Source organism: Aptenodytes patagonicus, chromosome 1 (genome assembly GCF_965638725.1).
Source record: "Aptenodytes patagonicus chromosome 1, bAptPat1.pri.cur, whole genome shotgun sequence".
NCBI lineage: Eukaryota > Metazoa > Chordata > Aves > Sphenisciformes > Spheniscidae > Aptenodytes > Aptenodytes patagonicus.
In genome coordinates, this window is record NC_134949.1 from 220,502,242 (window position 1) to 220,520,715 (window position 18,474).

At 37.1% G+C, this 18,474-nt stretch overlaps 1 protein-coding gene across 17 annotated transcripts in view; it reads right to left on the reverse strand.

Annotated features, from left to right (window-relative positions):
- Positions 1-18,474, reverse strand: part of DLG2 (discs large MAGUK scaffold protein 2) — a 1,063,600-nt gene that overhangs the window by 521,193 nt on the left and 523,933 nt on the right. Inside the window, exon 1 of one of the 17 annotated variants that reach the window (XM_076328383.1) lies at positions 14,407-14,809. The exons of 15 other annotated variants lie outside the window; for them this stretch is intronic. In XM_076328383.1, coding sequence (XP_076184498.1) covers positions 14,407-14,484 — 78 coding nt within the window. In that variant the 5' untranslated portion in view covers positions 14,485-14,809. Of the gene's footprint in view, positions 1-14,406; positions 14,810-18,474 lie in introns of those variants that run through there. One more of the 17 variants, XM_076328385.1, reaches the window with a different exon arrangement.

Consider the following 18,474-nt stretch of genomic DNA (forward strand, 5'->3'; position numbering starts at 1 on the left):
GGCCAAATTTCTGTTGAGGATAATGAAAGGAAGGAAGGTGTCAGGGGAGTAAAAGAAAGTTTTAAGACATGTGTGGGAATGTCACTAGCAAGCACAAGATAATGGCAAACTTGCTGAAAGCTGGAATGGAAAATATTAAACAACCCTCCACCTGGGAAAAGGGAAGGGAATACGATGTTGCCAGTTTTTTGCAAATTGCTCCTAAGTTACAAGTATACTGACATAAAGGCAAGGCTCTTTGTGAGAGGTCTTGGCAAAGAGACAATCCTGAGGCAAACACAGCTAGGGCAGTTGAAACTGAGTTAGCGTTTAACCATGTATTCCAGCTCTTATCTTCCTCTCTTTCTTGATGTCCTGTAACTCCTTTTATACATACAAATGACATGAGCTTTTTTCTTGGAATTCTTCACCTCCTGCTTCCAGAAGATTTTTCCTTTCATGAGATATAATCATCCTTAGCAATAATGGGGGGGAAAAAAAGAAAAAAAAAAATCTGCATCTGAGAAGAAGCCAGGTAGAGCTGTGATTAAAGGTTGACATTTTTACCTAGTATGCAAGAATAGATTTTCCATTTTTATACATTCCCTCAAGAACAACTTGTACAGTTTTATATGAGTTGGCATCATTCTGTCAGTTCTCGGTGTGGCAAATGATTCTGAGACTGGACCTGAATTTCCTCTAGCAATAAAATACTTGAAAATGAGCACCATGCATAAGCCAAACCTATGACTATTTTTTTCTTGGGATCTGCTTGGAAGAATCACATGGGATACAGTCCTGGATAGAACAAGGGTCCAGGAGAGCTGGTTATTTTTCAGAGATCATCTCCCCCAAGCTCAAGAATGATCTATCCCAATGAGAGGAGGTTAAGCAAGAGTAGCAGGAGGCCTGCATGGATGGAAAAGGAGCTCCCAACAAAACTCAGACATAAAAAAAGAAGCATACAAGAGGTGAAAGCAGGGACAGGGGAACTGGGAGGAATATGGAAACACTGAGTGTGCAGGGATGGGGTTAGGAAAGCCAAAGGCCATTCAGAGCTAAATCCGACAAGGGACATGAAAGGCAACAAGAAAGGTTTCTACAGGTACTTCAGCAGCAGAACGTAGACAAGGGAAAATGTGGGCCCACTACTGAATGGGGCAGGGAATGTGGTGATACAGGACATGGTAATGGCTGAGGTACTCAATGCCTTCTTCACCTCACTCTGTACTGTTAAGACTGGCCTTCAGGAATCCCAGGTCCCTGAGAACAATGGGAAGTTCTGAAGCAAGGAAGACACCCTCAGTGCAGGAGGAGGGCCAGAGTCTTCTCAGTAGTTCACACTGACCGGACAAGAGGCAATGGGGACAAACTGAAATACAGGAAATTCCCCTTAAACATAAGAAAGCTTTTTTACTGTGAGGGTGGTCAAACACTGGAGCACGTTGCCCAGAGAGGTTGTGGAGTCTCCATCCTTGGAGATATTAAAAACCTGCCTGGACACAGTCCTCAGCAAGCTGCTTTGAGCAGTCCTCAGCAAGCTGCTTTGAGCAGTCCTCAGCAAGCTGCTTTGAGCGCAGGGTTGGACTAGATAATCTCCAGGGATCCCTTCCAACCTCATCCATACTGTTATTCTGTGATTTCTTTTTTTTTTTTTTTTTTCCCCTTTGCTGAATACATTCACCTTGTTCAGAGTAAGAAGAATGAAATTACAGCAGCAGTATCTCAGAACTTTCTGAACTAACTTTTTTCTCTTTCTCTCTCAGTTTTAGCATTTCATTATCCACTTAGCTTTAATGTACACTAACGTACCCTTGTCAACCTTCTCTCTGTAAATTAAGCAAAACCCCAGCATTTTTATATACGTACAGTATGATAGAAGAAATTTTTAATCTAAGATGTATACTCACAGTACAGGGAAATCCCAATCCATATGTAACCTTTAGATAAAGATATACCTTATGACCCAATGAATAATGTGTCCTAGGCACTGCCATAGCAGAACTCCTGAAAGTAATCTAGGAGGGTATGCAACATTGTTGAAGGCAGTTCTTTTCAGTACAAGCTTTGATTAAGGAAAGTAGCTACACACTTTAATTTAGTGCTTTTCTGAAGAGAAATCCTCGAAAGTGATAATGAAAAGAAATAAAAGAACATCCAGAGGGACCACCATATTATATCCCAAGTGCCAACATAGCAATCACATTTAAAATGCTTTAAACAGTTTGAAAATACTTTCTACTATTATGGAGATTTTCACAGATGCACATTTAAGGACAAGAAGGACTCCTAGGAGAATTTTATGTGGCAGCCTGCAAAATTTGGGTCATAGACACCCATCCCATAATTCCTAAACCATCATACTTCTGTAACTTCAGCAAGAAAATACTCTAGAAAAAAATCTAACCTTTATTGCCACTAAGTATAACCATGAAAAAAGTAGAATCTTTAAAAGCTTTCATAAAGATAAATGTTTAAGTGTATTTGACTATGACTTTTCTTTTGATTTGACCTTGACTAAATTGAAAGCACATAGAAAAATCTACAGTGAATGTTAGATGTGAGCTATACTAATATCTGGCTAACCTCCTCTGCTGTGAAAGCTCTTTCTATTTTAGTAAAATTTTATGCACAAAAGCATTTTCCAGAAACTGATGTAGTATGTTCAATATATTTTTATACCCAAGCTTAATTACAAAAGCTTTTTCATAATAACAAATATTGTCCCAAGCAGAGACTATATTTAATAAATATGCTTATTATTTTCCTTAATGAAAGCAATGTTTAAAAATTGTAGGTAATCCCATTACACTGTACTTCAATTATACAGCCCAGCTCTCCTACCCTCCTGCTGATAGAAGACTACCTCATCTTAGTTTCCAATTATATACATTAAGTCCTGCCAAAACTACCTTCATTATTACACACAGCATGTTTAGCTCTATCAGAGAAAAAGCTGTAATTGGGAAAGAGCAAAATGCATTTTCAAACCTAAGATAATCACAAGAAAAGTTAATTATGTCAATTAAAATAATCTTCTCTCTACTCAACAAATATGACCTATTTGTACAGAGAAACACAGCAGGACAGGTCCTGATCCTTGATAAACCATGGTATTTCTACTCAAGTAATTCTTACCAGAAAATTTGTGATAGAGCTAAATTTTTACTTTAAATTAGATCATAACAGAAGAATGGCCAAAAAGGACTATTGGATGAACCCAGGGGAATCCTCTAAAATGCAAACCATAACCTTTCACATACACCCCCAAAATTAAACCTAAGCATTTCAGTTCTTGGATTAAACTTCTACTTCCTAAAAGCAGAAAAGGACTACTGACACAAGAGGACTACTGACAGAAAATGTCCTGGGAAAGTATGAAATTAAAAGTGGTAGATACAAGAAGTAAAATCTGCATGGTTACTGCCAATTGTTCTTGGTGAAGAATTTCATCTCAACATCAGGAGGCAACCAGATGAAGCTATGAAGTGTTGACGTTACAGTTACTGCCTCAAGTCAGAGCTTTAAGTGTTGAAGATACTGCCGCACAGAGCAAAACCAGAGCTGTTCACCCCAAACAGCATTAGAGAAGGCATCAAACAAGAGGCCAATAGATCCTGTAACCGCACAAGCCCAACCTTCAGGGCCTCAGGTTGCAGAAGGAAGAACAAGATGTGAGACATCTCTCCTTATTAGCTGTTTCTGACAGTTAATTTTCCTTCCTCTGCACACCGTATCTTACTTTGACATTAAACTTGATCAGCCCCAGCCACTTTGCCACTTTTTAGAACACACAGTTTTCAATAGCCTGCTTATTCCTATATTTTCACAGTATCTAATTGTGACAGAACAGCTATTCACAACCCTAATTTTGCTGTGTTGAGCGTTTTCCATCCCACCTTGCAACAACTTATTTAAACCATTCTACTTTTGAACAATTCCTAACATATTTGTTGCTGTTGTTCTATGGGCAGCAGAAATATAAATAATATTCTATGGAGTATTACAGTATTTCTACACTGTCACCATAAACTTGCTTTAAGCCAGGTAGTTTAGGTAGCTCTTTGCTTATGCCAAATTCATATTCCTTTATCTTACAAATTCCTGGCAATTTACTGTATAAAATTTGTACTGACAATTCACGATATGACAGGAGGAGTCAAGTGCAAGTACACTGCAGTTTAGAAAGCATTTTCAGTTTTCACAGGGAAATGCTTCTTCTCCTAGAAGTTCCAACCTCTTAATTTCTTTTACCTGATTTGTTTTTTCCTTATCATTTGGTGACTTTGTCAGGGAATTGGGATCACTGCCAAAGATGTTTACCTCAATTTTGTTTCCAGTCCTAAATTAGATTCCTCCTAAATACTAAATTAGATTATTAATCAGTTAAAATCTAAATCTTCATTATTAATTTACTAGAAACAATACAGCAGCTTGTAAAACATTTATGCAGCAGTAAACGGAGAACCACTTTGCAGAGATCACGACATGCTTAATTTACTCACAACTAAATATTTAATTGCAAATGGTAGCAAAGCTGAAGGTGCTGTGTTGAAATTAAACAATCTTTTAAACGATAAGTCTTAACTGTATCGTGGGCAGCAATGGTAAATTTCTAAAGCAAGTGGTAGGAAATATGTTCCCTTTTGTGGGGTTTGCCCTTACCAGCTAAGTGAAGAATCATGTACTTGGCTATCCAGTTTGCTATTTACTGATAGGTCTGTTCCCTGCAGTACTTTCAGCAGAAATAATTTTAAAATGGCGTTTGAATTTAATTGAAAACACAATGCACTTCATATGCCAGTTAAAATAAATAGAATTTGGAGGGAAAAAGCATTATATTCTTTACAGCAGGTTATTTTTTGCATTTGCAATGTAATCGTTTTGATTCAATGCCTTCCTTGCTAACAGTACCATCTCTGATTAGAGTAATGGTATTTTAACTTTCTTCTGCACATCTATGTAATTCTTTGTTTCAGATTCAGTTTTCAAAACCTCCCAGGTACAATCTTTTAAATGCATTTGCATTTATACATCCAGATTTATATTAAAAATTTTGGCTCAAACAGTTTCGGAAATTGCACACAGACCTTTTGTAAAGCCATCTCAACATGCATATATCCTTCCCAATGTTGAACCTGAACAGCATATCTATTTAAGGTGAGTTTTCAAAACAGATATTCTTAGGTCAATAAAGGTAGCTGAATGTTTCAGAAGTTGTTAAATGTATAGCAAGATGCACAATGAGGACTTCTCTTCTTTTTTTTTTTAAACTATTCCTTCCTATTGTCTCACTGACTCAAATAACATGGCTCTCAGAGGAGGAAGGCAGGGACGTTTTTTACCCTTATGAACAAAGATGAATATGAGGAATGGAGAGAGCAAAGCAAGATAGGCTGGAGGAAGTTAAGAACAATAACAGTGTGTCCCATTTCAAGAGGAAGGCTCGTTCAATAGAATATTACACCAAACAAAGCAATGATCAGGCTATAAGCCTAGTCCTGAAAACAAAGAGTTGCAACAGGATCGCTTTCACTTAATCTTGAACATCTATTTCAAAATGGCAAATTGATACTTCTTAACTGTCAAGCTGTTTTTATTAATAATATAGAATATCCTGACCTTTTGCTACCTTATAAAAGTACATGACAGTCTCGTCAAAAATAATTCACCTAAAATCCTTAGAAAAGTTGTCAACTAAGAAAACCACAGCTATGTATACATAACTCATCAGCTAACCGGAAAACAGTATCATATTTAGAAAATGAGTAAAACACATTTTTCTACATCTTCCTTATTTCTCAGGGCTAAAGAAAGTTTCATGGATTTCTAAAATTGCATGCTATAGCTATTCAAGACTCTAAACAGAATAAAGAAGTATACACTTGGTAGCAGGCCTCTCATTTCACTTCAGCATCTAATATGTTATCCTAATGTTATGACCTTGCTTCTCAAGGCAACTTGTAAGGTAAAATTTTTAAAAGTAAGATGAGTGATATCACTGGTATTAATCAATCCATCCTCAGTTTAAACATTGCTGCACGGAATATGGAAGAAGAACTTAATGGAAGACAGACTGAAGTAAATTGAAAAAAATCTTAGTCTAGCACTGAAATACAGAGTTTTCATGCAAAGAGTTTGCTGTTCAAATCCAATTCCAGTTTCATAATGACACAGTTATTGCACTGCTTATTGCTTCACAAAAGGCATGTGATAGCCTCAAACCAGTTAATACTGGCTGAGATTAATTAATCGGTTAACTAATAGGATAGCTGAACGTAATGAGTCACTCAGCATAGTGCTGGTGTCATCACCGGTTGTCTCAGAAGAGGTAAGAGTTGGGCAAGCTATGTAGCTTCACATCTTCCTTGTATCTAAAGGCTGTCATTTCTGAACAGACTTGCAATGTGGGGGGGTAGGAAATGTGGGGAACCTTGTTTTGCTGTTTTCTGAGATATATGTAAGCTGTTGTGAAAAAGAGAGCTTCAGTCTTCAGAACAGTTTGTGAATACTTCACATGACATTTAGGCCTCCTTCCTGGCGGTAAAAACTCCCATACTGCACGTACTAGCTAATCCCTTGATTCTTTCAAATTGCTTATCTGAAGCTGTTAACATATATTAAAGCTATAACCAAGCTTTCCTTGACATGCATCAACATTTTAAGTAGTGTATGGCAGAGAATTTTTTTTGCACCATAAAAAAAAATGTGCCTCCTTTAAAATAAACTGTCTTGAGAATCATATTGTATGACAATAATTCTAAATTTTACTAAAGCTGTTTGCACACACATGTCCTTGGCAGGGTGCCTTCCAGTGGGAGGAGGTTACATACATACCAGCTGTAATGGCCCATATAGTATATCAAAAACATGTAAAGTATAATTTGATAATCTACCTTAGGAAATAGTGAGAGAATTCTCATCTCCGTTTTCTCCAGGGACTGTAATGCCAAAGGACAGATTGTTTCTTGTCAGTGTTTCAAACTGATCTCTATTTGCAAACAGAGCTAGTGATGCCAAATGCAGTTCAGAACGCAAATCAAACAACTATTTTATTATGCGCTGTTTTGAATTGTATATGCAGGACAGAGAGGCAAGTAATGCCAGAAAAAAAAAACCAACATACTTGCACATCACATGAGCCATTTCCATAATATACTTGAACACTGCATAAAAATGCAAAGAAATAAAACAATTCCAATAAAATAACGAGCGCCTTATGAATTAAATATTATAGTCACAATGCTACACACTGGGATTTAACAGACCATGATATACCATGTAGACCAAGTATGGAAAATCCAACTATATTTACAAATACAGTAGATATACTACTTTTTCTCTTTAAAAAAAAAAGAAAACAAAACAAGGGGGATATTATAAACTATTTATTGACTGAAAACAGGAAAAAGAACTTGAGAAAAAAAAATTCTTTGAAAAAACAGTGTAGCTTGTAGCCAATGATAATAAACCCACTTATTCATTAGAAGCAGGTCCAAACTGATTCCATTTGAGTCACAGCATGAATACTCAGAGTAGCAATTAATGCAACCATCATTGTGGCAGTTGTTTTCTGAATGTCTTCCTGTCTGTCTCGGTTTTGTTTTTAAGCAAACAAGATGAAATTTAACTGGAATAGTTACTTAACCTGTTTCTAAGATGATCACAACACTGGCTAAATCAGCAAAGGAAAAACTGTTTTAAGTGACATGCTGTAGACACCTATGGATCATGAATTAAAGACTTTGTGGTACCTGACAGGCAAATACATACAGCAGTGTGTATGCCAGAATGACAACACGTGGGCGAAAGAGAAGAGGCATCACCAATGTATGGCAGCCAGCTAAGATTAATTTAGAGTCCTCTTAGATTAAATTGGAGTGAAAGAGAGAAGATATTCTGTTCTTTACAGAGTTCACCTATAGCTGTTTAACAGATACTTCTTTAGTGAACAAAAGCTAATTTAAACAGGAGCCCCCCTTATTGCTCGTTAATTGCTACAGGTAGGTGCTGGGCCTATGCAGATGTAATGGGTGAGGAAAACAAGGTCAAAATCCCTCACTGAGGAAAAAAAAAAGAAAAAAATTAGTTTGAAATAAAGGATTGCAAAGGATTAACTTCAGTAGTTTACTGTTGACCAGTATCTTATTTTAATACACCACTCTTGCATTTTTTCAAGATTAGTTCCATTTATTTATTATTATTATTATGGTGATTGTGAGGGGGAAGTGAGTTATAAACATAATAAATCTCTACTTAAGCAGCTTATCCCTACTGTTATATATTAATCATGACACATATGGGATTATAACCAACTGCAAATAAAAAAAGGGAGAAAAAAAAGGGGTTGAGTAGCTATATGTTTCTGGATTAAATCACAATATAAGAAAATGTCTTAGAATTCCAACTGTGCTAAAGCAAAAGGCACAACGAGCTCTGGATACAGGAACACTCGCATATTTTTCTCCACAGAGTTATGTGTGAAAAGATAAGATCTCTCCATAAAACTGTAAAATAGAGCACTTACAAAGTCTATTTGAAAAGATTCCTCCAGGGGTCTGAGATAGCTCTGGTATCTGTTCGAACAGGTAGTTCTACAAATAAGTGATGCACTTTTGTCATCCCATTGAATCTGGTCAACATGGGTGCCCCTTTGCCCAAATACAAGTAAAAGTCCCCACCCGCCCTTACACCATGTGGCAGCTACATGAGATGTCCCTTAGCAAAGCAGTCATTTCACCTTTAGCCAAGGCAGTAACTAGACCTGCAAGATTTATCACTTCAGTGCAACCCCAGGGGACTGGAAATAATTTGGTAAGCTCCGGTTTGAAAGAGAGCACTTGTTAAGAAATCTAAGGTATACACGCAAGTACTGAAGCAAAGAGAGAGTTTATTTTGTTTGGAATTAAATATATGTATCTAAAAATAATGTAAGGAAAAATGTGTTTATCTGGTATTATGTTTTATGATTTCTTAATCACATAGTTTCTATTCTATGTTGTGAGTAATTACTGTTTCAAATGAACTTATCTCTTTCAAATTAGATTGCTGGGCAGCTACTTGTAAATAAAATAAAAATGAAACAAGAATACATAGCCTAGAACAGCCTACACTGCAATTAGCTACATTAAAAAACAGATATGAGAATGATCTAGATATCAAGTGTCATCTTGACATGAAGAGTTAATTGTCGCTATTGCCAGGACACTGTCAGAAAAATGCTTAAATATGCCTGCATTTACAGACAATTTTTTTGTTACACATCCCCATTTTTTTAAGCTCTTCAGGCAAATTCTCCTGTCTTTTTACAAATATTTCATTGTAGGCTGCCAGTCTACCAAGGATACTCAATTTACCCAAAATGACTCTAAACCCAAGCACACAGAATGAAAAACCATCTACTGGACTATGTTCTACTTATCTAGTCTGCACTACATTACATTTTAAACTACTCACTTAAATTGATAGTGTTCAGTTTGTGAATGTTGCTTATGGGTAATCTTTATTTTTATTTACAATTGATAGTCCAGAAACCACATGCTATTTGTATCATTATATATACACCTATTTTTAAAAGTTAAATTGCTTCTGTCTTGAATTATAAAATTAATAAATGAGTTAAACTGGAATGATAAACTAAACCTTCTGGGGTAAAACTTACATATTTTCAAATACAGGGCATCAGTTCTTAGAACTGGTAACACCCTAAGAGCACTTTGGTATCTAAAAGCTAGAAAGAGAATTCTAACAATGTTATTCTGTAAAATGATGGTGAAAGTCAACTTGTTTAAACAGTTTACATGGGTCCTGTAAATAACGCACAAGGAGAAATCTCCTTTTAAACTGATTGTTGTCTTCAGATGTAAAAACTCAACAATATGACTAATTCTAACTGTTTATAATTTGGGTCTCATGGTTGAAACATGTTCCACTTCTGAACAAGCAGAAAAAACTGTATTCAACTTCCCCATTGAAATTAAATGATAGGGTGACTTTGGCAAATCTTTCCCCACTTTTGATATTGAACCTTGAAACCCAAATTCTATCAATATAGTGAAGCATTATCAGAAGCTTTTTCACACCGCTTTAGCTCATACTCTCAGATCAACATGATTAATTGCTCGGTTACTTTTCTGTACCTCTTCCAATCATTTAGAGTACTTATTTTTATAGCATAACCGCATCCAGTTAACATCTCTTGATTTCTGCTTTACTGTGGTTTAACAAGAAAAATTCAAGACATCAATCTTTGCCTTAAGTTATTCTAATTCTGATGTTCAAATGATCACGTTTACTCTCATAACAATAATCCTTTCATGTGACAAACTCAAAGCACTTTAATAACTTTAATAAAACAGGTAAGAGCACAGCTGCCTTGAAAGTTCAGTGGTTTTCAGGCAATATTAGTGGCAGCATTCCCTGTACACTAAATATCCTGCTACTTGAGGGCAAGAGTAACACTAGCAATCAAGCGGAGACAACCAGATTGAGATAGAATTTGTAGATAATAACTGCAATATATGCCGGAAAACGTTTATGATCCAGCCTAATAAAAACAATAAAATATAAGGAACTTTGACATGCTTGAGTTTTCCATAGCAAAATGAGAACATTAAGAGCAATTAATAGGCATTATCCCATTTTACTTATAGAGATATGAAGTTTTAGCCAGGACTGGTTGGAAAAAAAGAGTTCAATTTTCCAAAGTTTTAAGATTTTTCAAAAATATTTTGTTCCATTTCTGAATTAAAATACGGCTTTTCAACACATCATAAAAATATGACTCAAATAAAAATACTGCTGCACACTACTTAACTTGAAAGAACCATTATCATCATGATTAGGACACCTAAGGCTGCCATTCATCCAGTTCTTCCCAGATGTCTTCTCTACTCTCCAGATGAAATTTTAACAGTAAGAGTTCATGTCTGGGTTTTAGAAGCCTAATATCTGCCAGGCAGTCCTTATGTTGTGTATGGGAGTCAATGGGACAGTGCCCTAACACAGGGTCCAACTCATCTGACAACAGCCTCCAAGGAAATGCCAGGCTGGAGGGGAAGCAAGGACTGGAAATGCAGGCCAGGAGCAGCAGTGCTGGCACTCAATAGCAGGTACTGGTTAGGGAGATAAGAAAACCAGCCCAGGAGCTACCACAGGTCTTTGTGAGAACAGGTCCTCCTCCTCCCTTTGGTCTCCCAACTCTTTGCCACTTACTAGTACCCTTCACCCTTTCCCTTTCACCAAACCCCAAAATAGCTTCTCCAGCACAGGCCAAGTTCTGGCTCCTGAGAGCCCCTAGTCCTCAGGCTGCAATTCTGCAGGGCTCACAGTATCAAGAACAAGCATGTCCCACTCATTTTGGGGTGATCTGTATGATAGCTCTCCCAGAGCAGGGACTGCCATATTCAGGTATGGGGAGATGAGGAGCTGGGAGGTACATGGAGATGGGAGGTATGGGGATGGCAATTCCAGCTTAGGAAAAGATGGGGAGCTCTGGAGACACTGGGGGCCAAGCCAACCCACATCGCCACAACCAGACACCCTCTTGCAGGTACAGAGCACACACAGAGGAGCACCACACTGTCACATTAATGCCTTCGTAGCTCTTCCCACAAAGGACTGCCCCAATCATCATCCTTTCCCTTGCCTTTGTGTGCACCTGTATGCTCCGGTTTGCACCTTGGAAACTCTGCTTCCCTAAATAGTCACCTGGGAGATCCAAATTCAAGTCCTCTCTCTGCACAATTCAGGCCGAAAGTTCTGACATTTTAAGGAACTGCACCGTCAGGTTGTGCATATGTGTGTGTGCACACGAGTCCGTGCTATAACTCTCTTCTGTCATATCCCCCCCCCCCCCCCAATTTTCTTCCTGGTCCTAAGAAAACAAACAAGCTCATACAAAATTTCTGTTTCTTAGAAATACTCCTTAAAAATTTCTTGACTTGTACTGGTCCAAAGAAGCTAAGCATAATAGAAAAATCTGTTATGGAGCCATACTCTTCTGATCCCCGCTATCCAGACTTTAACTGCAAGAAACTCTTTTTGCATACATAGTCTCTTAGAAATTATTGCTGTATGTTATTACCTCCAAAAACACATTAAGAAAACAATATTTAATTCAAATCATGCATTAAAAACCTAATTATTCTTCCAGAAAAAAAATATGTGAGGTAAAACTGCATAATAATTTGATTATTCAACCATTATACAAAAAAAAGACAAAACTAAAATAAGCCATGCAGTTAAATGTTATTTCAAATTTTCTTTTTGATAGACCTATTTTCATATCTGTGTTCTCCCGTTACTAAGGTATTGTACTGAAGATGTCAGTGTTGATCAGCTTCCAATCATCAATAGCACTTATTGAAATAGCATCCTGCTAGGAATGGGATTTTGTGCCTTTGCTGGAGTACACCATTGATTTATGGGGGAAAAAAAAAGAAAAAATAAATAATTAAAAGCGAACCCTGACTGTGGAATAAATCTCCAAGAAATAAATTTTATTTTTGATATAAGAAAATAAGTAAATATTTTACAAGATGTTTTCTTGTATACTTACTGTCTTCTGGCAAAAATAAAATTCTATCGCAAATATGCTAATGGCATGCTCAAAAAATGTTCAGAAAAATCTTTTCTCTAAAAATTATGAGGTATGGCTTCAAAGCTTGAATAGCACTGACCTGAGTTGTCTTGATTATTTTGAAAGTCCTATAGAGCTGAATAAGTGGTATTAAAATAGATTTATACAGAAACATTTGCAAATACCTTAAGAGGTAAAAAAAAAAAAAAGAGGAAAAGAGCTAAAATTTTTAAAGCATTCTTTTAGTCAAGTCTTTAGTTACAAGACCCTGTAGAGAAGAATATATTTTCTTAGTGAATACTCTGGCACTGTTTTATGAAATTTTGCAAGGTTATTGGAATAATCTATACATGCACACGCTTTAAACAACCTGTACTAAATCTGTTTTTAAAGCTCCTGAATGAGCCCCACTGTGTCAGGAGTGGAATGTGTCCACTCATCCTGTCTCTGTCATCTTGGAGGAAGCCTGAAAGCAAACGTTCCTCTGGAGGGAGCCCCTCAGGACTAAGGAAGATCCAGTCTGCAACTTTTTTTCCTCCCATAGCAACACACAAGAAGCAGGAGAGTTTATATGTGCCCTCTTTGTTGAAATATGATTAATGACAAAGAAAGTTTGACAGTCCCATGTATAGCTATTTGCATTTCTATTTTCCCTTATGCATACAGTGTGAAATATATAAATCACTAATATTTGGATAATTTCCCAATGGCTTGGATGTTTCAATTTCAAAATTACCACGCAGCACCTTTTTAACCACTGGGAATATTTTGGGGGAAAAGCATATCTCTGCCCATTCTCCCCTTCCCAACCATAAATATAATGTACTTTTGCTAATCATTTTCTCTAGGTGAAAATCTTTTCCAGTTACAGAGGAATTCAGGCAATGGATAATTACTTAGTGGATTGGTGGCTGTATTACAAAGCATAAGGTATATCAAAGAAATATTAAAGCAACCCATTTATAAATTCTTTGACTACATCAAAGACAGCAAGGAAAAGAGGAAGCCATCATTACCAGACTAATGAGGTAACTTTATAACATTACATTGAAGTTTTTGCCCCAATCTAATGCCGCGTTTATAAAAGAGGAATTAGTCCCATTTTGAAAATGGTTTGTATGTTAATTTAAACAAAACTGGAATGCAGGTCTAACTAAATGCTTTCTATATTTAGAACAAAAGGCAATTGCCTTGATATCCCCCAATTATCATTACTGCAAATTCTAAAGCAATTTAAGTTTTCCTCACAGAGAAAGAAGGCAGAAGAATCTTACCTACGAGGACTTCTAGAAAAGAGCTGGTTAGACATAGTTAAATTTTATGAGAATAAAAATACTGAAAAACAGTATTGACCATTTTTACATACCTATATCTTTCTAAAAAAAGCGGATCTATGCTGCAGCACAGTTTCAACAAGTAACATGAAACAAAATTCCCAAACATTATAAATGCTTGACATGTTATTACATTCTCATTGGTCCCACACTAGAAAAAACATACAAGCAGCAAACAATCAATGGTTGTTTAAAAGCCTAATATTGTACTAGTAAAAATAATGCAGCACAGCAACAAGTTCACTGGAGTGCTCCCTTAACACAAAACATACCAGATGTACAGCTGTTTATCTTGCAAAAAAATATATAAAAGAGGGCATAAAGACTTTTGAAAGGATCTTCTCCCCGGTATTTAATAACTAATATGCAAAGTATTCAAGGATTCTTGTGTGAAATCATGAATAGCAATAGGTCGTTTTTCAGGGTATTAAAAAAGCTAACCAGACACACAACAGGATGCCAGCAGGCAGCTTGCATGAGACATAAGGCTTTATATTCCCACTAGGAACATACCTTCTCTGTTTTTGCTTTCCTGGCGTTATGCACAAACCTGCGTCCCAGCTTCTTGGCATACCAGATAGAGGCAAACATTGTAGTGATGAAGATTTCAGTCTGAATATGCAGCACACAAAAAAAATACCAAAAAACTTCCCCCACAACTGAGGTACAAATCGAATGCTGGTTAAGGTCTCTCAACTATGCTGTTGCTTTGTCAGGTCTTCTCATGCTGCCTTCTGAAAAAAAACAAAAAAAACCCACCCAGTGTGGCCAGTCTGCAGGTGTATTTACATACTGCCAGCAGGAAGTCCAGGGTGAGGCATCTTTGCATCCAGCTCACATCCAGTCTGCTAAGTGCCTGTCTGCAGTTCTTTAGCACTGTCACCACAAACTACATATGTGTCAGTATGAAAGGAAGCTGCAGTAAACTACTGTAGCAGACAGCTCACCTCCTCTTCTCCTGTTCTGAAATTTAACTCCTTGGTTCTCTTCGATTTGCCAGCATGCAACAGAAGCAGCAGCAGTTCAAATACGAGATACACAGCACTGCAGGAAAGGAAAGGGGTACAGAAGTGCCAAAAATAGAAGTGTATATTAACTGTTAAGGTGAAGGAACAGGTGTTTTACATCTTTCAGTGCAAATAAGATATGAAAGGAAAATGTATTTTACTTTGTTCTAGTGGTTTGGGATCTATTCAGAGATATTTTTGTTCCCTAGTTTCAGTCTGCAACAGAAAGACATCATAGTTGTTCAGTTCACTTGCTGATGTCATACATGCTTTGCTAAAGGTTTTAAGACTCACGCAAGGACTTCTGTTTTTCTTTGATAATAGCTTCATGAAATAGAAAGGTGACTTTTTTTTCCCCCCCAAATTAATCTTTAACTTCTGCCCTACCTAAACTTGCTTTTTTCTCTTCCTTTAATTGCAAGTTATTTTACATTAGGAGTTGAGAAGTGCTTATGAACGCCTATTTTTGCAGTGAAAGAGCAACGTACTATTTTCCTTTTGTCACATACTTCAGCTTTAACCCCTGCACCTCTCTTCAGTTATAATCTCTAAACAATAAGCAGAAACATACCCTTTTGGCTCCAGACATATGACTAACCAGATGTTCATCCCAGCCAGAGGCAGTATCAAAGCTGTAAACTTACAGGGTTTATAGCTATGTATTGTATTTGATAGTACTTTGCATTACAGGACAAATCCTGCCCCTTGCCCTCCCACCTACAACTGTGGAGATACCAACGTGTGGGAGAACCACTACTGTCCTGTGTGCAGGATCGCATTTGGGATGCACACATGCAAGAGTAATTTCTGCTCTGCTATTCTGTGGTAAAGAGCAAATCAAAATTAATAGATGCACGGCAAAGGAAATAGAGTCATAACAATCTAGTATAGGGCTCTTGGGGCCAAGGAAACACTTTTTCTGCCCCAGGATTTTCAGAGAATGGCTGAAACTATTTTCTCCAGGGTGCATGAATTCAAAGGGGAAAATATTCCACTCCCACTTACAACTTACACAGAATATCCAAGTTACTGGAGCTGGATGGTATTGCCCAAGCTTTGAGCCTGAAGGCATATGCTGCTCAATTCTGTCAAGATTATAAAGAGTTCAAAGAATTCCTTCAACACATTTTAAAATGGTAAGTTGGTTAACTAAATTGAAATTCTTAGATAGTGACTTTTTTGTCAAGGAAACTCTAAGGTGTATGTTTGCTTTTTGCTTGACATCTAAAACCTTCTGACAAAATACTTGGTAACTGGTAATGTTTCTGGGGAGGGAATAATTTCTAATTACTTCCAATTCAGACATTTAGTTAATCCTGGCAGTCAGAAAGTTATAAGACCACAAGACAGAGTAAAACCATGTCTCCTCTGGAGTATGATTGATATAGAAGAGCTAACTGTCCATAATATCACTCTAACTCTCTGAACTCTGGACTGATGGTAAGATGGATTCTCCAAGGTGCAAAAACCTTTATTACACCATGTAGCAGACTCACACCACTCTTCACATTTGTGGGATGACAGAGTGCCCTATAATGGAGGGAAGGGAGGAGGAGGAAGAAAGATGGCCTGAAAAATTTAGGAAGAAATCAGAGATCTTGTTTCTAGCTGGGATTTCACTGTAAGGAAACATGGATGGGAAAACAAAAGTGCAAAAAGGAGAAGCAACATCATTACACAGCTTAACCAACACTATAAATGTTGAAGTAAATAGAACAGGAAAAAAACAATCTTACGTATTATAGGCATAAACAGTAGAACACCTCTCCTACTCTGCTCCCATGCTTTTATGAAGAGAATAAGTATAATTTGAAATCATTGCACTACAACCAAAAAGGGTACATTCTCTCAAGCAACTATTTATATAGTCTTATGTATATTCAGCTGCTGAGAAAATCGAAGGAAACACTCATTAAACAATAAAACCTCCTTTTTATGACTTCTATCATCAACATTAGCAGCTTTACTGAACTATTTATTCAGGAAAAATAGGGAGCAATAAAAAGCCACAATTCATCCCACTTAAAGGAAAAAAAATAGAATACATTCTTCATTTAAGGAATAATGACAAAGCAATAGGGAGGTAATTTTCTCCACCCACTGAAAATGTTAGATCAGGAAGAATAAATCTCACCAAATACCTAATTCTGATTCTAATCAGAAACGCATTTTAACTATTTGCACGCATTTGCACATCTATCCAAACCCTACAATATAGCAATGGCCAGACTACAAGCCATTTTCTTACAGCTCCACCATGGAGTAGTCTGCCATACATTGTCAATAGCAGGTTTATTAGGTCTGTACTGGTACCCAGGGATTTTATGATTATTAATATTTTACTGTAACCATAATGAAGCCTGCATTTTACAGAAGTGCTACAAGCCGCGCTGCTGTAGAAGAAGAATTGGAGCTCCCAGCTGCTGTCTGCTCACAGGAGTAATATGTACTTTAGCTTGCTCAGTGAAGTGCTACATTACAAGGGCAGAGAGATGCATGCAATTGAGCAGCAATATTATCACAGACAGGAGATAATCAGTTAAGAGCAAATTTTACAAGGGGCTTCTTGCTGAGAATGAGTGGGTGGATTTCAGTAAACCAAACCACACCTATACTATACATTAAATTGCATTCTTGTGCCTCTATGAGAAGAATTGGTCTTACCACAAGTGGACACATGGGTATAAGCATAAAGCAACTATGGTGTTGAATCCTATTATTTTTATGACATGGCTCCCCAACATTGCAAGCAATGGCAATTGATGCTCAGTACCGAAACAGATGGTCGTTTCGAACACCTTGCCAACTGTTTGTATGCACTATCAACAGTATTTCTGATGGTCAGCCTCCTCTTTCAATTTTAACATTGCTGTTTTACTTAAGCAGCACATGGGAAGAAGTGCAGCTTAGCTTTAGACAGGGCATTAATCTTCTCTTGTTAAGGGATATCTTCTCGCAGTGCACACGTGGGGTGTCAACCTCCCCCTCACACACCTGTGGTGAAGATAGATGTTAGCTGTAGATTCTGTTTCTCTCCTACCTCTACCTGAATATATACACACAGTAGTCATAAAACGTGATGACAGGGCCATTTAAAATACAAATACAGTTCAGTCATTAATAATGCCTTTCTTGTAAGAATAGGAAGGCAGGTGAAAAAATTAGTCATTCAGGGTTTGCAGAACTCTGTTTCCAGTGAAATGGACAGGAGATGGAACAAGTTAAAAATGAAATACCAAAGATTTAAAACAGTCACTTCACTTCAAGATTTATATGTTAACACCCGGCACAGCTGTGGATACAGGAATGGAGCTGATGATGTGACACTAAGGTAGCTGGTTCTTTTTTTTTAGTACTAGGCAACAGCAGGTATTGATTTAGCTGACTGTACAAGCAATCATTTCCCATCCCCAACACAACTAATTATCTTACACAGTTACACGATGCCAAGACATGTTATTTAATGACTAGAATACTAGGAAAGACAGTAACCTTAATTTCTGCTATACCATCCAGAAGATATACATTTTAGGCATTTGGACCTTACAGTAAAGTAGATGGAAGTTCCAAGGTT